The 23,231-nt window shown below is 39.2% G+C and overlaps 1 protein-coding gene across 1 annotated transcript; it reads right to left on the bottom strand.

Annotated features, from left to right (window-relative positions):
- Nucleotides 1-115: 115 nt before the first annotated feature.
- On the bottom strand, nt 116-11,802 carry TMEM185A (transmembrane protein 185A). Its single transcript, XM_075162271.1, has 7 exons — nt 11,636-11,802; nt 8,687-8,863; nt 7,028-7,235; nt 4,209-4,292; nt 3,116-3,292; nt 2,644-2,767; nt 116-1,219 (listed from the first exon to the last, which is right to left on the bottom strand). Exons 1-7 carry the CDS (start codon nt 11,671-11,673, stop codon nt 975-977), a joined length of 1,053 nt encoding a protein of 350 aa, XP_075018372.1. The 5' UTR covers nt 11,674-11,802; the 3' UTR covers nt 116-974.
- Nucleotides 11,803-23,231: the final 11,429 nt, after the last annotated feature.

Genomic DNA, 23,231 nt, shown 5'->3' with positions numbered 1-23,231 from the left:
AAGCTACTGGAGTACAGGTTTCAAAGACTAAATTTCTCTAAAGCACCTGGAAGTCCAAGACAGTCTGTCAACAGAGGTTCTTTCTTCAAACAAGAAAATGCTATACCAACACCAATGAGTTCCTATCTTGAAAAGTTTAATCATTTACACCAACACTCTTATAAAGTTGGTAATGAAGACCAAGCTACCATATTTATACCAGCTAACCGACAGTTGTAAAACCTACAACTAACGTTTCTGGCATAGACTGCATGCACAATGCAAGAGGGAACAGCTTATTAAACAGCCAGTCTAATGGGAGAATGGTGTACATGCTGCTCAAGAAGAATTAAAACATGAAACTGGAAAAGCAACAAAAGCAACACTTAACTCCCAAGCCAGTGCAAAAGTTGAAATACTTACATGAAAATTTACATAGATAAGTCAAAAACATCATGTAAGTTGCTATACATTCTATTTACCCCCACAAAAGCTTTCCAGTCTTGCCTGAGAAGTGCAACACTTCTGTGCCTCTGCATTTAAGACAATGATTGTGGCTGAACAGAAAAAGAAGTAAAGAGGTGATATACTAAGACATCTCCAAAGCATTTAAAACAGACATAGAAATCAAGTGTATATTTAGGACCTAAATGACACCTGGAATAGCATAGGCATTTCATACAGGGTTTTTAAAAAAATACTTTTAGATAATATACTTATACTGTACACAACAAGACTTTTAAACAATATATTACACTGCTAAAATGTTCATATAAATACTGTACAGGCAAGTGTGCAACCAACCCGTTAGGAAGGTTCACAAATTAGACCACCACGTATCTCTGGAAAAGCTCTCAGATTATCTTCAAGATCTGGTTTTTGTAATCCAAGCCACTGATTCAGCAATATCTATTTTAAAGTAATTCGGACAAGGCATGAGATGAAATACATTTGTCTGCTGATTCCCAGTTCAAGTTTAATATGCTATTGTCATCTTAATCTGGCATATCAATGTTTAATTTGGGAGGTGGAATCACGTATTTTCCAGGACTCTGTGTAATGACCACTCCAGTCTTTTTTCGAAACATTGGTGCAATTTTTGGTGGTTCGGGCAGTGGTGTTTCTTCTGTTTCCTCATTATCTTCATGATGAAGATCATACGAAATATTTCCATATTCTCGTAAGAATGGGAAAATTTCAAGCAGGAACTGGCAAAAGTCTTTGCGAATTCCAAACCACCCTAAAAAAAAAAAATATTTCACATTATCGCAGGACAGAATGAAAATTTAATTAAGTAGGTAGACTATGCAATCTCTTTTAAGTTCTCTTGATTGTTTGCATATGAACAACAAAATTTTTTAGTGCTGCTTCTTAGCAGTGTTATTTATACCTATGATATAACATTACAGTTCAGATTATATACACACAGATACACATACAGAATATATACATGCATTTGCATGCCTCTGTGTGTCTGCACTTGCATGTCTGTATGTGTATATCCATATGAATAAATTACAGCTATACTACCACAAGAATCCATTTCATTTCACATGTTAAGCATTGTCAGGAACAGCCTGCCTGCATCAAATCTTTCGCACCAAACAAAATCAAGGTATTAAGAATTTGCCAGGAAGATCCCATATAACCCATCTCTTTGTGGAGATTATACGTCACGGCCAACTGGTGTATGTTTCTTAGCACTTTAAAGGTGGATTTTCATGCAAGTCTTCTGAGGCTCACTGCAGATGTATAGTCTTTTTTTAAAAAAAATACATAAATATTTATTAACCCTACAGAAGACAAAATGGAAAGCCACATGTCCAAAAGACTAATTTGGCCATGAATTATTGAGGGCATGCATTTAAAAAAAAAAAGTCACCAGTAACAATTTTCTATGCAATAACAATATAAAAGTAAACTAAATGTATGGAGATCAAGCTTAGTCATGACCGAATAAAGAAATTCTTAATATACTTCACAACTGAAGTGAGTTTATATAACAAACATCACAGTTGTTTCCTTTCAATTCTGAAAAATCCTAACAAATTTTATTGCCTTGTCAACAAGGAACATGAACTGCAACGTGGATGGGAAGAGCTACTCATCTGCACTGGTTCAGTAACATTAGATGGCTGAAAGTGCAAACGCTCCTTTCGGCTGTGCTAGTTGTGGTGGGGGTAAAAGCCCAGTAAATCTACACTGGCCACTCAGGCAACTTAAGTTACAGCTAAGCAGCACAGAGCACTATTTGGCCAAAGAAGAAAGAGAATACTAGTTCAGGCTACTAGGACAAAAGCTAATTAAAAATGGTAGGTGCTACACTATTTTTCAGAACCCAGAGTAGAAAGATCCAGTCACTGCCCGTGAGAATGAAACTCATGGAAATAAGGAGGATAAAAGGCTAAGTTACAATTAAAATCCCATTGGGATTTCAAGTTGAGTCCGAGCAGAAGTCATGCTTTATCGGAATAAGAAAAAAAAAAAAGCAAGAGACACTATAAACACTGAAAACTCACTATTGTTTTCACCTGATTTTAGTAACAGACACAATTCTTTCATGAGAGAATATACATTAAAAAGCCCTTTCTGAAAACACAAATCTTAATGAAATACATTTAAGCCTTGAGTTTCAATCTGTTTCCATGATTTTTAAATACTTACAGTGATTTCCTCCTTTTTGTCCAAATGTTGTTGCCATTAAAGTTATCAGTGAAAGCCAGAGAGGAACAAATATGGGTATAAAAGAAAAAGAATTATGCCCATCCAGTCTGTGTACTAGTAAGATCTAAATGGCAAAAAAATTACAGAAAATCAGTTTAATTGCAATACCCACTTTCAAGCTTATTAAAACATATGCTGACCTCAGATCTTTAACTTCACACATCTGTGAAGAAAAGTAGCCTCCACAGAAACACGTAGTTACAGTTCCAATGTGATGCCTATTTTTCTCCAGAAACTTTAAAGAAACATAGAATTCTTGGTTTTCTTTCATATTTGGTGTTAATATTTTATTCCAAAACAAAAAGCAGTATTCTCATTTCAGTAAGCTCAGAAAGAGACACAGCAACAGAGACATTCATCACACACTGAAAAAAAGAGCAAGATACATAAAACTCATTATGCTTTTTCCTACCTCAAATGTGAGCAGTGGAACTACAATTGTCATCCAGCTGACAGCCATTGTTATGTGTGTCCTCCGTTGCTCAGCAATCACATCCATAGAGCGCAAGAATAGAACAGACCATACGATGTAATAGAGCACGACTAGACACAGAAAGGACATCAAGATCCACAGTGGAACACAAACAACCTGAAAGAAAAAGAAGTTAACTGCTTTTCCCCTGCCGGCAGTGATACATTTTTATCAGTTCGATTTGTTTCAGGTGAGGGTTTTTTAAATAAAGCAAGTATACATATTAAGTCTAAACAAGAAAAAGAAATTTAAGTCTTAATGCTCTTTAATATAATCTCTAACAGAAAAGCTCCACAAATCGCGTGCACTGTTATGAGCCATATCAGTTAGCTCTGTAAACCCCATCAAGCTGAAATAATTTAAAATTAAATCGATGTATTTCAGCTTTAATAAGACTGATGTTAAGTGGGCTCAAACAGTATTTGGAATTGATTTTAGCAAGTATTTTCTACACTGGACACCTTACTTGAAACAGTTTCTGAATTGGACCCTTTTCCTAGTTCTTTGGAAAATAGAAAGGACAGTCATAATCATGCCAGATTATCAGTTTTATGGTAATTTACAAAAACCCAGACACAGAAACAGCGCTTTTGTATTCTAAAGGCACTTGGGACAGGAGATCTCAGCAGTTTTGACAGTGACCACTGGCACAGTAAGTGGATTTACATGCATGGTAACACAACAAATAAAACTAGTTATTTATCACACCATATTTACCAATGCATTCCCAATCGTTTTTATGGCTAATTTAGTGTTCCCAATGGAAACTTTTGGTTAGGATTTCTCTTTCAACAACTGATCAAAGATGAATTGCAGTTGATGGCACGTCCCTCTCCCCCGAAGGATGAAATGCCCAAAGAACAGCCTCTCTTTCCCATGACCACTGAATGAAATGCCAGACATTCAGTGAAGGATTGTTAAGCGAGCAAAAATGTGATCACGGACTCTGATCACACATTAACTGTTCCCTATAGTGAATATCTTTATGAAATTCAGCATTTAAACAAGGATAAGAAGAAAACGTGTTACATACAAGCCACGGCCATCTGATGATCTCATCTAGTCTGAGTGCAATGAATATGAACTGTAGAATATTGACTGAACACAAGATTTCCAGCTGGAAAAGGAAAATACATTAGTTAGCTCTTAGCATGATAAAGCTATTTCCAAGATAACCAAAGAATCTGTCAAAGGACTTTTCTGACTGCATGCTTATCACTGCAATATGGAACATCATTTGCATTTGCATTAGGTATTACTAAGCATCCCTAAATTTGGGAGGCTGTGATCCCAACAGAGTAACTGTAGAGGCAGCTGTCTCCCGAGGAAAGACCTTCCTGGTATTTAAAATAAAATAAAAGCACTACCTGCAAAGCTTATTAGAGTGATTAGAGAAATAAGAAAAGCCAAACTAATCAGACTGAAAAAAGCAAAGCATCGGAAAACAACTTCAACTATTTTCTTCAGATAAGAAATACTGCTAGAATTAAATTAACAAGTAGTAAAAAGCCCTTCAAGTTAAAATTAGCAAAATTTATCTTTAAAGATATTGTTTAGTAGTTGCAGTAATGTAAAGATGAAGGTTACATGGGTTTAACTACCAACAGTCCAGTTTAAAAGCCCCAGCTCTATCTGGGGGGAAAAAGAAATACATAGAAGAGTGGAAGATGACATCCAAATTCAATCATTTACTGTATAATTGAGAGATATTTTAAATGACACTGAAGACACTTGGGTTTTGAGGCAATACAGAAAAGCAATACTTCTCATTAAAAATGTTAATGAAAGCTTTTTGCGTGTCCCGCTTGCCACTATGAGAACTAACACTAAATTATACTTTAAAAAAAAAGAAAAAAAAAAAATCAAGTTTGTGTCTAGCTTGAACGAAATGAAACAATGAAACACCATCAGACTTGCCAAGATTCTGTTTGTAAAGTTTCTGGGCAACCCTACATGATAGGAATTTCAAAGATCAAACAGAGAATTTATTATCTGAAAAGACTAACTGAAGCTCTTGAGTGTAAGTCAGAAACATTCTCCATTTTAAAAATACCTGTAGGGAAGTAAGGCATCTTTGAGATGTAATATGTCTCAGAAGGCAGACACTACATGCTACTTTTCACTAACATATATGATTGTGTACTATGATCTCTTGGATAAATGCCTTTGGAATTCACAGTACAGGGATTCAGAAATCCAACAGGCAGCAGGCACTTGCCTACTTCAGAGACTGCACTGAAGTCTTCGCTCTTGAAGTACAGGTTACTTTAAAAAGACTGGAAAACTCAATTTAAAATAATTTTGTACCACTGGCTTTCTCAAAAGAATAAGCCACCAAAAAACCCCACACTCCAGCATGAGACCAAGCAACCTGAAAACTGCAAGCACAAAGAGAGAAAAATAAAAAAAAAAAAATCAGAGGATCAATTGCTAAAAATAATTTCTAGAATCAAGTTAACATTTGAGCTATATATGGCAAGTGCATGTATATTTGGAGCGGCTAGGCTCACAATTTAATGAATTCAATATGTCTTAAATAAATGGTGTTTTATTGACTGTAAAAATAGCGTAACACATAAAAGAAGCTTTTTCTGAGCCCACCATGATCTATAGACAGAACCCCACTATGTACTTACTGATCACCTAATCAGTTTCAGAATAGGAACAAGCAGACAATATATTTTCAGATTAAATAATTATGAAAATAATAATAGATTAACAACTACTTTGATTACGCATGCCAAAAATTAATATCCTGGTTAAAGACAGGCCCCTCTTACATTTCTAGCAAATGAAAGGGAAATAATGAAATCTTCCTGGAGTAAAAAGAAAAGAAAGTAGAACAGCACTAAGTGAGGATGACGAAATTGTAAAAAAGTGAGTTGGCAGTTCAACTGCATTATTTTCTTTGACACAGCTGTTGTTTTAGGGGTGAGTGGATTCCATTTTTTTCTGCCAGTACTTAGCAGCTCTGCAGTCACCTGTAAATCAATGGGTAATCAAGCATCACCCAGTAGAAGGCAAGTACTTCTACACAAATTTTACTTTTAGGAATGGTTAACTGTGAATAGAACTCTGCAAAATGAAATTTGATTTGCAATGTTTTGAAATCAGCAGTTTAAGGTATCAGTTTACCAGTCATCCTAACAATCACTTACCAAAAATGTTTCTCTAGTTATAAACTCAGCTTATGCTAATATTAGAGAAATATTCCCTTGAAATTAAAAAACCTGAAAAAGCTGAACCTCATCTAAAAATCAGATTTTCAATTGTCATGGGGTAGTTTGAGGACATAGGGGAAAAAAAAAATCCTTAAAAAAAATCAATTCAATAAGAATTCTAAATTTATTCCAAAACCAAAAGGAGTGAGTTAGAGAGGAAAGAAGAGGCAGAAAATAAAAACCTACTGTTTATGCCTACCATTCGCATTCCCAAATTAAAGATTAAGCACACAGATTGGATAATAAGAAATTTTCAACCCTGATTATCTAGGGCTCTGGAAGTTCCATTAGGCCTAGGGACAATGCTTACTATCAGAGGAATTTTCTTCAGTAATTTCTGTTTTCGTGTCTAGCATTAGTCCATATTGCAGAGTTCGTGGAGAGTTCTTTCAACACACAATAATAAAAAGGGAGGTTTAAAACATGCTGCGACTTGGTAGTTGAAAAAACAAGAGATTAGAAAAAAATCATATTATCCCCGATCCTGGTTTTTCACTCTAGCAGGTCAGTAAAAACAATTAATTCAACTGATGCAGTCATCCATATCATGCTTTACTGGGAGATGAACTGTAACCGAATTGATACAGTCTTGCATTGCCACAAGTTTTACACAGAACAAATGAAGCATTACCTCCAGAGACCTGTCATGTCGGAATCCCCACACACAAGCTGCAACTGACACTGGAGATACAAAGAACAATGGCATGAAGACCAGAAGCCAGAAATGGGTTCCTCTTTCGATCCTGTCACACACCAGAACTTCAAACATGAGCAGTAGCAGGTGGATGCCTACTGCAATTAACATAGCTTTGAACTCCACACAGGTTTCTCCTTCTGCTCTAAAGAGAGGATAAGGAAGCATTCAGTTCACTTGTCAATAAGAAAGCACACTATCCTGCAAACATCCCAAGACACTTTGTTTATAATTGCTAAGTTTCAGATATTAACATGTGTTTTTAATAAACATACATATTATGCCCAAATAGCCACGATTAAACTACACTCCTGATAACGTAACAGGATTTCTTGCCCATAAAGCTGCACATTTAAAGTATTTTACTCAAAGGAGGCAGTGGGATTTTTACAACTTGAAAATTTTCGAAGGATTCCATAGCTGTGCAGATCAAACAGGATTTCTTTGCTACTACATAAACACTCAGATACCAGGCAGGCTGTTAGGAAATGTGCTAAGTCTAAAACTATCTGTTTGGTTCCTGCACCAGCTTTCATTGAATCCACATCTTTCCCCAGAATTTCTTTATTCACCAAAATCAGTGTATTGCCACAGAATATTATCTATTACTATAAAGTAAAATGCCTGTAAAATAACAGCATACACAGAGAAACCACTCTTTTTCCTATACAAGTAGAACCATTACTAGAAGGAGCAAATCAGACCTGAAACACACAGTATAGTGTATCAGAATGAGACCTGTGCACAAAATTTTTCATTTAATAATCACCATAGATACAAAAGCGGATTGAATTTATTGCTCTTCATTTAAGGTAGCTTTTCTTTTCCCTAGCATGTTTAAATTCACATCCTACTCAGATTACCAAAAAAGTAAACACTGATGTATTTGAAGGTCTGAAAGTTATTTTCCCCTAGGCTGACAAAATATCAATGTTAAACAACTTTGACAAAAATGAAAAGGAATTTACAGAATTTGTTCCCACACACGTCTTACTTTGCAAGTGTTACACATTTGCCTATACTAGTGTATTAAACTACTTGAATATTTCTCATAAAACTGCAACTAAAGTCTGAAATAAATTCTCTGTATTCACTGCATATTCAAGAATCGCTGAATATTCATCTATATATGTTCACTGAGGTTATATGACCACCAAGGAGGAAAAAAAAAAAAAATCAACATTCTTCAAGCTGATCTGTACATTTCAGGAAACTGATTTAGAAAATAATCCAATTAAATATAGTATATTCCTAGCGCATATGAAGATAGGTATTTCTATATGGCTTATACTAAAGCAAAGAGTTCCCAACGTTCTAACAGAAAAGCACAAAAAGTCATTTCATGAGAAGTTTTAGCTTCCCAAAGACAATATTGTTGAAGCCTGAGATAAACTGTTGCAACTGGGATTAAGGCATCCATAGCTGCATAAAGCTGTTTGCATACACTATAGGTTATGATAATTATTTTAAATACGTTGAAAAAAACCTTCTGGATGCTATATCTTACGTTGTTAAAAAACCTGTTTATGAATGTGATTCAGTAGGGAGAACACATTATGTTGCCTCTGTTTTGCAAAATAAATATCCTCAACTTACCGATACTGTGGGTTTCGGGCCCATACTCCTGTTCCCACTGAGGCACCAACAATCACCATTAACTTCCACAGCCATATTGGAGCAAATACAGCCCAGTAACTCCATTGAATTTTGTCATCCAGACGTAGAGAGAGCAACACAGAAAAAAGCAGCAGGCAGGCATAAATAAGAAATTTGCTATTAAACAAACAAAAAAAACAGAGTCAGAAATTAAGGCAGGCAACTTAACATGAACTTTGCAGAGAACAAGAAAATCAGTCATCATTGAAATTTAATCAGGATACTTCCTAATGGAAAACGTGTGTCAAACTTCTTTGCAAAGAATCAAATCAGTTCTGAAGAGTCAAATATTCCATCATAAATATAGCATATGTCATCTCTTTCACTTACAAAACCATTGCTTCAAGGGAACACCTCAAAAGCATTCTTGCATGACAATCAATGAATGGACATCTATAAATAGTTCCCTCCCACAAGGATCCAGTCAGGAGCTGCATTATTAGAGGCTCAGAAATATACCAGTTGTACATGTTTTTAGAAAATGTGTTCTTTCATACAAATCAAATGAGATAGTTAAAAATAGCGTGAATAAAAACAGCGTGGATAAAATTACATAAATTATGTAACTTCATTTATATCAAAAACTAAAGATTAAAAACTGTTACATATTGTAATAAGGCAGACTCCAAAGATTTTTTTTTTTTAATTTTTACATTCAGCTAAAAAAAAAGTAACATTATAGAAAGAAAAAAAAAAACACCAGCATAAACTTTTAACAAAGTTACTGATTATAGAGTGAAGTTCCTAACTGGAATACTGAGGATGGTGCTTACAAGTTTAAAATAGTTATGCTGATATATTTTATAAACAAGTCAACCTAAGAATGAATAAATGTATCCAGAATACTTCAGAGCAGTGGCACAGCAATCGCTCGTACCACCAAAAATCAGACAAAATAATTACATAGTACATGATTTCCTCACGCTACAGGAAGGGAAAAAGTCACCCACCCATTCACCAGAGGATCACAGACTGCTTTATAAAACACGTAATTAGGCTTCAACACCACTTCAGTGAAGTAATATGTATCTTAAAACATCAATAACCTAAGGAACAGAGTTGCTACACAGTAAAGCAGCAATAGTCAGGAATACTACCCTTACTCCAAGAGCATAACTCAAACTACCCACTTGCACGCTCATCAAATAACAAAACACTCATTAGATCAACATTGCCTCGTTTAGATCTCAAGCTGCTTTCTCTCTATTCAGAACAAGTGTCTTAGCTGCCCCTTAATAAGAAAAAGCAGTTTGTGTCAGCATCTCCTCGCGTGCTTGATGAAACTACCTCGGGATAGGATGATACAAAACAACAGTCACTCTTCACAGCAACAAAGAGTTCCCTCAGCTTCCTAGGCTGTTCATACTTTTCCAACATTCAATATTTGTGTAATTTGTACTTTCTCTAGCTTCTCAATAAATAAAGAAGTAAAATGCCACGTGGTAAAATACCAGTGCTCCCTGAGTGTTCCAGTAAACATCAAAATGTTCAAGATTAAGTTATCTGCACAAGTGCAACATTCAGCTTGCTCATTCGTTATTTAGGCGGCGTCCAAATAACCTGCAAGCATTGCTTAGCAATAACAAAACTTTGTAAGCTTCTGGAACTTCTGTTCCTACTTCTCCATTACTTCCAACCACACATATTTAAATTGTTTATTTCAACCTCTCTGCAACAATGCATTTCCTGAAGCATTGGTTACCCTTCTGTTTGTCTAAACAGCCGATTGAACACAGCTTTTTGTAATTGCAATAATGTAAGGTCTCTTTCACAAGCAAAATTTTTCCAGGACTCTCAGTATTTCATGTCACCCTGCACAAGTTAACTTGCAGGCCTTTATTCTGTGGTCTTAAAATACCTGGTAACAGCAAAACCAGTAAAATTCAACTCATTCTCTCAGCTTCTTTAAAAGTTACATGTATCCATATTTGCTTGGCAAGACAGCAGCAGCCCAGGTTGTAGTGACTATCATCTTGTTAGTTGTAAGAGAGCCCAGAATAAAGAACCACCATCAGCAATTCTCCATGTCGAGACTGGGATTGTTAAGTGCGATGCCTTCACACCTGCAAAAACGGGCCTTTACCACACGCTAAATACCTGTGTTAGAGCGTATGGCCACTTTGCTTCCAGTATAAAGCTTTATACCCCAAATCATCAAGTTGAAAAATTCAAAAACCAGAATGAGACTTGGAGTAATTTGAGAAAGTTACACAATAAAACAAAAAAGATGACTGGAATTTAGCCTGGAAACCAGATGCCGGGTGCCTGCGCGTACAGTCACTCTGATAGGGAACCAGCCGAGGGGAGCACGCACCGACACCGGCGGGCCTCGGGAAGGAAACCGGTCAGGAACCGCCTGTTCGAAACGCGCCCCGAGCCGCCTGTACCCGCCGCGCGGAACAGCCGCCTGCAGCCGAGCTCCGCCGGAGCGCTCAGGGCTCGCGCACCAACGCTGCTCCAGACCGGGCCGGCGCCGCTCCCCAGCGCGCTCCCGGGCTAACGCTGCCGAAGCCGGTTGCCGCCCCAGGCGACCCGCCGCGCTGCACGGCCGCGCCGACACCCCCCGCCCAGCCGGCTCCGCCGCGCGCGGGGCGGGGAGGGGCAGCGGAGCCGGGCCCGGTGGTGCTCCCTCCCGCGCCCCTCGCCGCCGGCTCCGCCTCGTCCCAGCGGCAGCTCGGGCCCCGCCGCGCCGCCGCTTCCGGACGCGTCCCGCTACCGGCGCGGGGGAGCGGAGCCTCCGCCCAACAGCAGCGCTACGCCGGAGCAGGGAGCCGCCGGGACCGGGCCAGGTGCCGCTCCGCCACCGTGCGGACCGGCGGCAGCCGCCGAACGGGCCCTGACGAGGCGGCGCGGCCCGAGGCCGCCCGTTAACCGCCAGTCCGCCCTCACCTGGGGTTGAAATCCTGGAACAAGCCGCGCAGGTTCATCGCGGCTCGACCCTCCGCCCCCGCCGCACTCTACCAGGCACGCATGGCGCGGCCGCCACCACCGGAGCCGGAGCCTGGCCTCGCCTCGCCACCGCTCCGCCCCCGCCGGAACCGGGCAGCCCGCGCCGCCCCGCGCATGCGCGCCGCCCGCAGGCCCCCACGGCGGCGGTCCTCTGCCGGGAAACGGCGGCCCTCTCTACCGGGCCTCACGGGCGCGCACTGCGCATGCGCTCTCCGACGACTCGCGCAGGCGCCCTAAGCAAGGCGGACGCTCTGCCAGCAGATGGGCCGGGCTTTGGCTCGGGCAGGGCGGTGGTGGCCGGGCCCTCGCCGCGCCGCTCCCTCGTCAGCCCCCCCGGCGGGCGCGGAGCACCGCTCCAGCCGGCTGGCAGGCCGTTCCCCACCGGGAGAAGGCGGCCCTGGGCCTCTCCCCGCTGAAGCCGCCCTTTGGGAGCGGCGCCTCAGGGAAGCCGGGCCGAAGGCAGGGAGCTCCCCGCGGTGGTCGGGAGTGCGGTGGCGTTTGGGGCGTGTGGCGATGTATGTTTGGTTTGTAGGGAACAGCTCTACTAAAAGTTGTCATAATCCAGTCCTCACCGAGAAACGTTTCAAATATATATCAAAAAAAAACCCCAAACCAGTTAACTTTGTTTTGGGGAATCAGTATGGCCTTTTTCGACTTATGTTTATAAAAGTTTTTGATGGACTAGCACAATTCTGCAGCCTTTACTGGAAAAAAAACCCCACACAATATGCCAGGCTGCGTGGTAAAGAACGGTGTTTCTATCCAGTTCCTTTGCACACTTAAATTTGGGTTTACTTTGTGCTTCAGAAAGCCCGGGCGTGCTCACTGGCAGCTCACATTCAGTCTCTGGCAAAAGGCTTGCTGCAGAGATAAAAAGGAACAGCCTCTTCGTGCAACCCCGGGGTCATGTCAGCGATGTTTATCTCAGGTTGTGTAATTTCCTTTTAAATTTGTGACTGCGTTTCAGAAGTTAAGCACTGAGCTTGGTTATTTTAAAAATACGGGCTTAGATAATCTGTTCTCAATCTGTTCAAAATGTCGTTTTTGTTACCTGTTCATTTGTGTTTTATCTCACACTTGAGTAAGCTTATACTGTCTTGTATGTGTTAATAGAAATCCTCATCAGACATTCTGCAAACTATTAGTGAAGCCAAGCCCAGAGGATCTGGAGGCAGATTTTGTTTGTGATTCTGCCACTTAGTTTCTGCTGCAATCTGTGATGTGGCTGTTGTCATATTATTTTTATAACATGAAATCACACATTATTTGGACACATCATGAGCGCCTGGTTGTCTTCAGGGACCTTCCCATTAACTGACAGTGATATCTGGCCATCATTGGATTGAACAGTCTAATTTTACATTAAAATGAAATAGTAACAAATGCTGCTGGAAGGGAAGATACCACGGAAAGTAAGAATTAACACGAGGAGACAGAAGAAGTGGTTTTGGACTTAGGGGTGCTACTCACTGTGGGCTTAGCTCCTTCTAGGTGGCAGAAGCAGAGGTAGCAATGGACAAGTCTTGGACAAATTTTCTTCTTTGCAGTTGCATTGGAATAACACCTAGGGATGTGCCCCTCTGAAACCACCCTTCTTATGGCTGGTTTTCCTTTGTATACTCATATTGGAAACATTCACCTCACTATATTTGTTTGAATGTCCAGCTGATTTTTAGGGCACTGATGTGTAATGCTTGTTTAAATTTATCTCCAGCAAAATTACTAGGAAATCTCAAACTGTTATTTTAAAGGTGGAAAAAAATTAGGTTAACTTGTTTATTCAGCATTACCCAGCAAGTTGCCTGAAGAACTAAAAGCAGTCTTCATGTGTTACTTAGCTTTGTCCTTGGACTGTACACATGCCCAATGGAATACAAAAGTATCATGGAGAAGGAGGCAGTTTTTCTGCCAGCATTCTTTTAACCTACATTATTATCGGGAATCCCTCTTCTGTGGACATGATTTCAACAGTTTAGTTCTGGATTATTATTATGGAAACTGCCTGTACAATACACTTCCTTATTACTCTAGATAGGAATCGATGTCTACAGTAAGAAAAAAAACCAAAAATAAAGGGAAAAAAGTCCGTTGTAAAAAGGCTGAGAACTACTTTCATTGCATATTCTGGAACTGATCACATCAGCCTTTTAAATGTCCTTGCATCAGGATGGATGTTGAAAATTGTGCAGATAGTGATTAAATACTCAGAAAAAAATTGTCATAAGGAGTTGAATGTAATTCAAAGACACTTTGATCACTTAATTATGTTATGTACGTACCTTCTTGGAGACAAAATATTAGGTACTAAAAAACTCTTCAGCCAAGCTAGAAAGGCATAACAAGAATCAAGGCTGGGGACTTCAGCTAAACAAATATTGGTTAGAGAGGAGAGAGCTGGGGTTTCTTTTGTCTTTATTGTTTCTTAAGTGAAAGAAATTAGCTGTTGGAACAAATGACCCTGAGAAACAAGAGATTTTTCATTTTTAAATGAAGTCCGGGTGCCTCTCTGGAAGATAAATGCTAATCAAACTCAAGTCATTGAGCTTGACTGTAACAAGGGTTATGAAACTATATAGCAGATCAGGACAGATTATATAATGACTCTGTATCGGGATAGATTATTTGATGACTCTTTCTGAACTGAAAATCCTCATAGCTCCTCACTAATCAAGATTACATTGCAAGTGAAATGCTAATAAAAGAAAAAATCAATCATATCTTAAGCTCTAGCTTCTGCAGAAGGATGAAAAAAGGACTGAAAAGTAAATGGTCTAAGTCTTCATCCAGTGCTAACAGGACTGGTAATTTATACCAGCTAAGAAGCTAGGCTTACGTGCAATGTGATTTATTAAATGCCATAGCTACTTGTAGCCCTTGGCAGTATTCATTAGCTAATACGATCTACTCGAGGACGTGATTCATCTGGAGATGTTCACTGGCAAATTGTAGATAAAATTTTAACTCCATTGGCAACAGCACAAATAGCTGACAGACTTCCACACCAGGAGCTTTCTGCACAATATATTCAGCTCTGGTAAGGCAAGGGTATGTCAAAGGCTCCAAGAAAGCAAGGACATGCCAGCACAAGTAATGGCACTGGGAAGGGTGTGTGAGAAGATTGTTAAGAAATCAGAATGAGAGAGAAGCATGAAAACATAATGGGAGAAAAGAGAAGGAAGGGAAAGGATGAGGGCTAGGCAGTCTCCAGAGACTGATAAGATGAAACGTGTCCATATGATAAGACCTGTGGCAGGGCAGTACGCAAGCTTCTAAGGAACCAAAGAATTACCAGGCTTAAAAAATTGGAAACTAGAACCTTGTTTTTCATTCTACTTTTTCAAAAGTTGAGCCTTACTGGTTTGGAAAAGAGAAAATTATGCATTATGTATTTATCCAAGATAAAATACATGTACTGCAATGCATAAAGAAGCTACTAGACAAGACAGTACCTGTAAGCATTATCATCAGACAGGTGCAATCATAAAACAAAGTCAAAATAATATTAACAAGGAATTATCTTAACTTGAGACTTGTTAATAATTCAGAAGGCTAATAAAGCAGCATGCCATTTCTAAGAATATTCATGAAGGTCTGTAGGAGTAAATCAGGAAAGATTTCTTCTGCAGTTACAATGTTTGGCTGACTGCCCAGGCAGCAAAATAGTTCCTACAAGGGACAAAGAACTAGGAAAGAAAGCCCAAGTTTCAGAAAACATGATAGAGATGAAGCTGAAAAAAAGAGGAGGTAACTAGACAGAAAGAAAACAGCTCTTTGCTGTCAGACCCAACCTGCAGGTGCCACAGCTGAGAAAATCTCTGTTCGCTTTATCTGCTTTTTTCCCCAAAGAAATATATAGCAAATTTAGTCCCCTATACGATAGTAGACTTTTCCCCCTTCTCTCCTCCGAAGGAAGAGTTAAGATCTGGGTGCTTAGCAGCTGCTGTTGGATCTGACAAACAAGCTGGGTGACATTTTTCTGCCTGTAAAATACCTTGTTCTCCCTGCAAGCAACAAAGCCGTGCTGTGCAGGAGGGATGCAGCGGGCACAGAAAAGATGGTGGAAAGAAGAACTTTGCAGGCAGGGCTGGGATTGAACGGGGGCCCCAGAGGTCTCCCTGGGATGTGACCGTGCATGTGTGCCACAGACACACACATCCACACGTACAGCAGTGCCCCTGCGACCCAGCTTCCCGCCCTCACCTGGGGACATACAGCCCGTGGTGTCCCTGGTGGCAAAGGCTGTCTTCCTTGCTCTCCTCTTCACCATCCTGCACATCCTCTATGGGATCCTCTGTTATGTTTGCAGGGATAGGGACGACAACTATGCCGGAGTGCAAGCCAGCTGTGGTGGGAGGCTGGGGCCAGCACCAAACCCAGGGCTGGCAGGTACTGGGTGCCGGGGGGGTGTTGGTGTGCACGTGTGTGTCCGTACCCAGGGAAATCGCTCTCTCGCACTGCCTGGTCTTGCAGTTGGCAACTCTTGGTGAGTGGTTTCTACTTGGAGCTAAATTAAATGGTTTTGTTTCCTTCTGCCTGACTGGTAAGTTTCTTCAAGTGGCTTTTAACTTGCTCAGATGGTCTTTTTTTTTTTTTTAAAGACATTTTATTCGCATCTGGGAAGTTTTATACAGCATGGTAACTTCCATTTGCAGGACTGCTGTGGGGTTTCAGACCCAAGAGAGACAGTGCGAAGTAGTTTGAGATGTCGCTAGTGCAGGATACGTGCTCATTTTGGTTGCGCCTTGTAAAATGAAAACCAAAACGACATGGTATGCAGACAGAAGACTCTGATGTCACCTCCATCCAGCAGTTCACCTTCAGGTAAATCTAATAGCATAGAAATGAAAATGATTCATTTTCCTGATCTCAGCAATTAATTCACGTGTCCCTTCACAATGCGATCCAAAAGTTTATAGTGCTGCAAGAAAACAGCTGATTTTTTATAGTAAAAGCTCTGTATTAGAGTAGGTAATAAGAAAACAACAGCAATACCTTTGACCCCTACGTAAGTCAAACAATCTGCCTTTCAATTCTAATTTGATTCCTTTAAGATTTAGGGTGATCTGTTTGCCCTTTCTCTGGCTCATAGGAGATATGATATTAAAAGAGAGACATTTTTGTATTAATTGTTATATCCTGATTTTTTATCCTTAAATTGGATGTTGAAGCTGTGACTTTCAAATAACCTGAAACCGTTACTATGTCATTAGCCATGATTAAATTCCTGTTAAATTTCGTGGTTAAGCCAGGTGACATACTTTTGTACTGTTACCTCCAGAAATGGGCTAAATTTTTGGCTTGAAGTCAAGTAACTGGCAATGGGGATTTTAGGGGCTTTCTTAGATTTTTTGGTGGTTTCAGGTTTCTTGATTGCTATGGCTAGGTACTACACTTTTGAGGGTGATGTTGAGGAGAGTTGGGCAGCAAAGGAAAACCAAGGTGTAGTCTGAACTTCAAGACTTATAAGATTTTTCTTGACTTTACATTTTGTGGTGATTTAAGGGTGGGAGGAAGAATATGGGAAGGGGATAAAAGAAGTAGCAAGTCATCTGCTTTCTGCTAAGGCTTCCTGTCTACTGCTGGTTGGGACTTGAACACTAGGAATTGAACTGAATCCCCTGAGATAGTTTATGTTGGAGACCAGACAGACATTTTGTTTTCATTCCATTTATCTAGTTCCTCAAATTAGTTCAAAAAGTCATATATAGTGTCTATTTTATAGTCGCTGCCATTACTGCTTTCATAAGTCATCTACTTGTATTCTTATTCTGCTTAAAAAACATAAACCAGGAGGTTCCCTATCCTTGACTAGCCAAAATTAAGTGAGGAAAAAAAACCCTGAATCGGCCTTCTAATTTGTCAAGCTTGCTTTTCTGTTGACAGTCAGCCTTGACTCCTTTCTAACATACCTTATAATTCATGTGTCCTGTTTGCTTTACAGACTTCTCAAAGTGTCACTGGTAGATGACTGGAATACAGTAACATTTAAAGGGAGGACAGCAGTTCAGCAATAACTGTCTTATGTGGCTGACAGCATAGCCATGAACTGTTTCTAGTATCATCTTTCATGGTCTATGGCAGAACATCAAATTGTTTACAAAAACAAATCTCCAGGTTTGAAAATCCCCATTTGAATTTCTGTTGATTTTACTGTAGGCCTTACTGTTAACATTTATTCACAGAATAAACAGAGATTGACTGGTAATTGACAAAGAAGAGATCGCTTGATCTATTATAAAATCTTTAGACCAGACTGTAATTTTGCTCAGTAATGATCTAGTATCTACAAAGATGTTATTGTCATTGGCATTACACACAGCTGCTTAGTTTTGAAATTAGGGCCTTCAGTTTCAATCAAGATTTCAATAATTTCTGTGAGAATATTGTTTTGTGTCCTATTTGGGAAGTTAGTTTAAGGGCAAAGGCTTTAAATCATTCTATTTGCATCTGTCTGTTGGATGTTGTGCCCCTAAATTAATATCCTCCAGCCTGAAACCTCTTTGTAGAGTTGTAGTAGTTCAGCAAGTTGCTGTTTATATTAATGCCAACTAGGATTGTGATGCGGAGCAAATTATACTACTAAAACACTATGAATTTCATAAGCTGTTCTGCCAGAGGGATGCCAGAAAATGCATTGTTGTGCAGCTATTTGGCCAAAGCAGGATTTGACACAATGTTTTGACACCACCTGCAAAAAATGTATCTGGTTTAATTATATATACTTTACTTTTCCATCTTAAACTGTTCAGCTAGTTTCACTCATTACTTGTCTTCCTGTTGAGAGGAAGCTCATTTAAACAAGTCGTGTACCATGCCCCTTTTCTTATGCAATCTGTCTTTTTCCTGCCTCGCCACAGCTTCAAAGTTACTCATTTTTTATGATGCTCTATGCCTGAGCTTTCTGCCACTCCCTTCCCTTCCACTGTGTTTAGGAGCTGTTGAAATAAAGCTGGAAAAGAAGGCATTGGATCATTGCTCTATAAATAAATCCTATAATCTCCTAATAATGGTGATTTATCAGAGTCAATGCTTTCCTTCAAGGCCTTCTTAATTCCATAAGCCTTTGATGGTGGATCAGATCACACATATTGTCCTGGCAAAATTAATATAATGTTCTATTTTTAAAACCCATGCATAGTATCCAGCACAAAACATGACTGTTGTTTGCAGTTGTTTAACTTTCAACCCTATCGTGCTATCAGGCTACTTGGACCAGCTGAACCCATAACCATTTAAGGAAGTTCCATAAATTTCCCAGTGGAGATACGATTCTGAGAAAAGGAGGAAGTGACCTCTTCAGGGAGACACCAACTGAGAGCTATTAGCTCCAAGAGACAAAGGCTGTTTAAAAGAGCTCCAGTCAAACAGAAAACTGAATAAACTAGATTTTTGCTATCATATGCACAGGGAGATGTTAGAGATGCTATCAACCTTAAAACATTAAGAACAATCTGCAAGTCTCCTAGGCCCTCCTCTCATACCAAATCAGTGCTGTGGGTGCCAGAGCTAATATATGTGCCAGTGCCACGAGTGTTTAGAATTATGGATACTTTCAGTGACATCTCAATTGTCATTGAAGCAGCATGGTTTTCTCTTGTTGTGTTTCTAACTTTTGGCATAACTCCTGTGCCAGGTAATTTGTCAGGTCTCTGCAGCATTGGAGATTTCAGTACATAATGACCAAGAAACTACCCTCACAGTAGCTTTGTGCTTTATGGTGCTTGAAGTGGAAGCCCAGCATGGCTCTTACAAAAATCCGTGGTGGTGGTATCCTTATTGACTCAAATGAAGTCAGTGAGGTCTGTTTTGTATTAACTGGAGGACACAAGTCAAGCTGACCCGGGTTTAGATTTCTTTAGTTTGACCAGTGTGCTATATTCATCAAGTATTTTAGGTGTTTTCTTCATTAATTAAAAGTAAACAGATCCAGGAACTAGTGAGATTTGATTTTTGCTTCCTTTAATGGCTTTTTCAAACACTGTCGCTATGTGACTTCTTCATTGATATTCCTGTCACATCCTTTGGAGAGTTTTGGTTTTTTAATTGCTATTGAACTTTGTCTGTTCAAGTTAGCACAATGCTGATTTTCATATTTTCTTTCAGCTCACACTTTGTTCTTGTTTAATTGCCAAAAGTAATAGTAATTCAAATTCTAAACACAACTAACCGAAGTGCAGATTTTCTGCCCTGCAGTAGTTTATTCTATGACTGGAATTTACCAAATAGTTTTTTTAAATAGCAAAGCATTACGATTCTTTGCTATTTTTAAAATTTTTCATGTTTATTATTACCAAAAAATGTATCTGCAACAGAAATGTCCTTATATAAATAGAAAAGAGAACATTTAATTTGCAGTATTTTTGAATAAGAAATTGTATAAATTTACAAATGGGAAAAAAATGCATTAAGTAGTTTATATAATAGAAATACAGCATTTCTTTGGTTTACCTTTAAATGTTGCATTTAATTTTAATACAGTAAACTAAGACTGATTGTACAGATTGAATATTTGATATAAAATTCCCATGGTTTTGCTATAAAATTCATTATGTGGCTGACTAATACCATCACCTTAGTCCAACACAAAGTAATCTAATTCTATAATTTGTGTTCTTATCATTGAAAAATATAGAGGTGTTTAACATGAGGTTTCTAAGGAATTTAAAAATTGCAGAAAAATTCTGCTTGTGTTTTCTCTAAATTTGCTATGATTTTTGTTAACTTCCACTCCACCTCTACTTGATCAGTCCTGCATGTTGTGAAGGGAAGGCAATTTGAGCTTTACCTTGACCTGATATTATATGAAAAGACTGACTTGTCAACTGTTACAAAAATTAGGAGCTCTTGTCTTCACTAAACATTTATATTTTAACTAAGGAAATTGCACTAAGAATGGAACCTTTCACCAAGGACAGAGTCTGTGGGTTAAAGGAACTGATTGTGCCTATCATATTATGTCTAGGGAAATTGATGGGAGTTCTGCATGCAACACTAAGCTTCTAACTATTTACGTTCCTCCTTTTTTGAGTAAAGGCACCTAGTAATTTTACCTAAAACATTATTCAGATTAAGAACTTTAGTACTGACACAGGCCAGGTGTTCCAAGAATCTCAGGGATCTGCATGTCCAGATAACACTGACTTCAAATGAGATTTCTGTCCATGACTCCTCTGAGCTTCTTTCAGAAGTCAAGCCAGAGAGCACAAGATAAATGCTTAAATACCACCAAATCAAATAACAGTTTTTGGATTTTGTATACAAGAGGTGAGTTCAGTTCAGCATGCCTTGCAGCAGTGTAATAATTGCAGCAGTATAGCACGTGGGTTAAAATACTGGCACCCTGATGTAGTAACACTCTGCAACATATACTTCAGCCAGTGATGCAGGACAATGATAAATCAGGCTTCATCCTATCAGTAATTGCATATAACATAGCTCCTTCTGCAGTGTATTCGAGGAAAAGGATCAGGTTAAATGTGGCAAATTTACATGGCTTTTGCTGAGATAAAACACTAGCCAGCTACTTGCTGCATTTTATTCTTTGACAAGGACCTACTTATATCTCACCACATTGAAAAGACACACAAAGATATCTAAAATTAGTACAACTCTCTTAAGTCTCTGATGTTTCAGCCATGAAGCAAGAAACCCATTGTTCAAAATTGGATGGGAAACAGGGAATGAAAGTGAACAAGATCAAAGAGATGAGCTTTTTTTTTTTTTTACCTTGGTTTCAGGTCTGAGATCTAGCAAGATGACATTTCGGAATCATCTAGGAGCTGCCCAAATTAAATATAAGAGAAAAATCAGAAAGCTCCAGCTCGATGGTCCGAAGAGGAGTGTTGGATTACCAAATCCAAGCTCACAAAGGATGACTAAGAGGACAGCATGAGGTGATTTATCTTCCCAGGGCTTTCAGCTTTATATAAGTCTATCAGGCATTTGTTTTTTAACTTGTATTGTCGTGAACATGTGTATATCTTACAAGAAAAGAACATAAGTATTTTAAAGCATTGGTATTCTCACACAGCCAAGCTGTTGCAAAGCAATCTTCAATTACGTGATCACATGCTGTTTTTCCCCACAGTATTCCTGCAGTAAGTTGTGGTTGTCTAGTGAAGCATCACCTTGTGTATGATTTTGTTGCTGAAGGTGAAAGGTGTCCTGTGAAAGAGTCAAGGAATTTCAGGAAAAGAAAGAATGTTCTCCTTTAAGGCAATTGAATCTTACCCTGCATCTGTGTGAGTACAAGCCATACTTCACTGGTCCTTTTTTCCCCACTTTGTATTCCTTACCCACACGGTGTCTGTGTTTGAGGTCCTGGGACCTAGTCCACTCACACCTGCAGTAGCAGTGATGAGGAGCTATGCTCATTCAAACCTGTATTATAGGCTTATGTAACAACAAAGAGTTTGGAAAATCAGGTTCTAATAATCAGGGCAAAATAAGTGACTTTTGGGTTCTAGATGGGCAAAATAAACGACCGCAATTTTGGCCATAATCTGTTTGTCTCCCATTTCTCCCTGTTCTTTAATTCCATTCTTTTATCAAAGGGATGAAATCTTCTTAGTGAAGAAACAAACACTTCTGTGCTCAAAGTATTGAAATAGCATGAAAGCTTAGCCTCCAATTGCCTCCACGCTCCCTGGCCTGCTAACTTCCAAAGGCAGACAGGAGCATTGCCCATGAGGCAGCACTGCAGAAGGGGTAGTCAGATCACAACTGCTCCCTCCTTAGCAGCTTGGTTCTGTGCCTCCCTTGTGATTGCCTGGAGCGGCAGAAAATTTTGCTCACCTGAGGCTGGAGTTTCTGCTGAGCATGTGCAAAGTGTCTCTATTTATTTATTTTTAAAAGAAGGCTTATAACATTATCATGTTCATGAAAATTGACAGCTAGATCAATATTTTTGGTTGCTGATGCTTATAAAGTTACAATTTATGTTCACTTTCACCTTTTAAGACCTGCAGGGGCTTTGTCTTTATTTTACTCCCCTAGTTTTCCAGTTAATTTCTGATGGATTTTGAAGTTTTCATATCCTGCTGCTCCCCGCTATCACTACGGCTACCTCCTCCCAGCAAATCTGTTTTCCAAAGCTTATTGCTGCTAGAGCATTTCAAATCAAAGGTGGCTTATGAGTTTCATTTCGTGACTTAACATGGTACATGTGAAAGTCCTTTACGTAAAAAGTAATCAGAGATATTATTTCACTTGAACAAACACATACTAGAGCACATTTGTCTCTTTATGGTTTTTACCTGAACCTTTTGGACCATAGAATGCTATTGACAAATTATGGGACAAAGAGTGTTTGGAAAGGGCATACTACTTTGAGCTGTTCATCAAACAGCTCCTGAAAAACACCTCTGAGTCTCATTGACTCAAGGGAAAATGATGGGGTATCTGGAAAGGACAAGTTATCTTATTGAAATGTCGTGCTTAAAAGCACTGAGTAAACTCAGCATAGGGCCTTTGGGATCCGGTACACTGACAGCTATTACGGTAGGAAATCGAGATTGCAGGTTAGACAGAAATAATC

Source organism: Calonectris borealis, chromosome 13 (assembly GCF_964195595.1).
Source record: "Calonectris borealis chromosome 13, bCalBor7.hap1.2, whole genome shotgun sequence".
NCBI lineage: Eukaryota > Metazoa > Chordata > Aves > Procellariiformes > Procellariidae > Calonectris > Calonectris borealis.
Note: the sequence above shows the minus strand (reverse complement) of the source record. Positions and strands in the feature narration are given on the sequence as shown.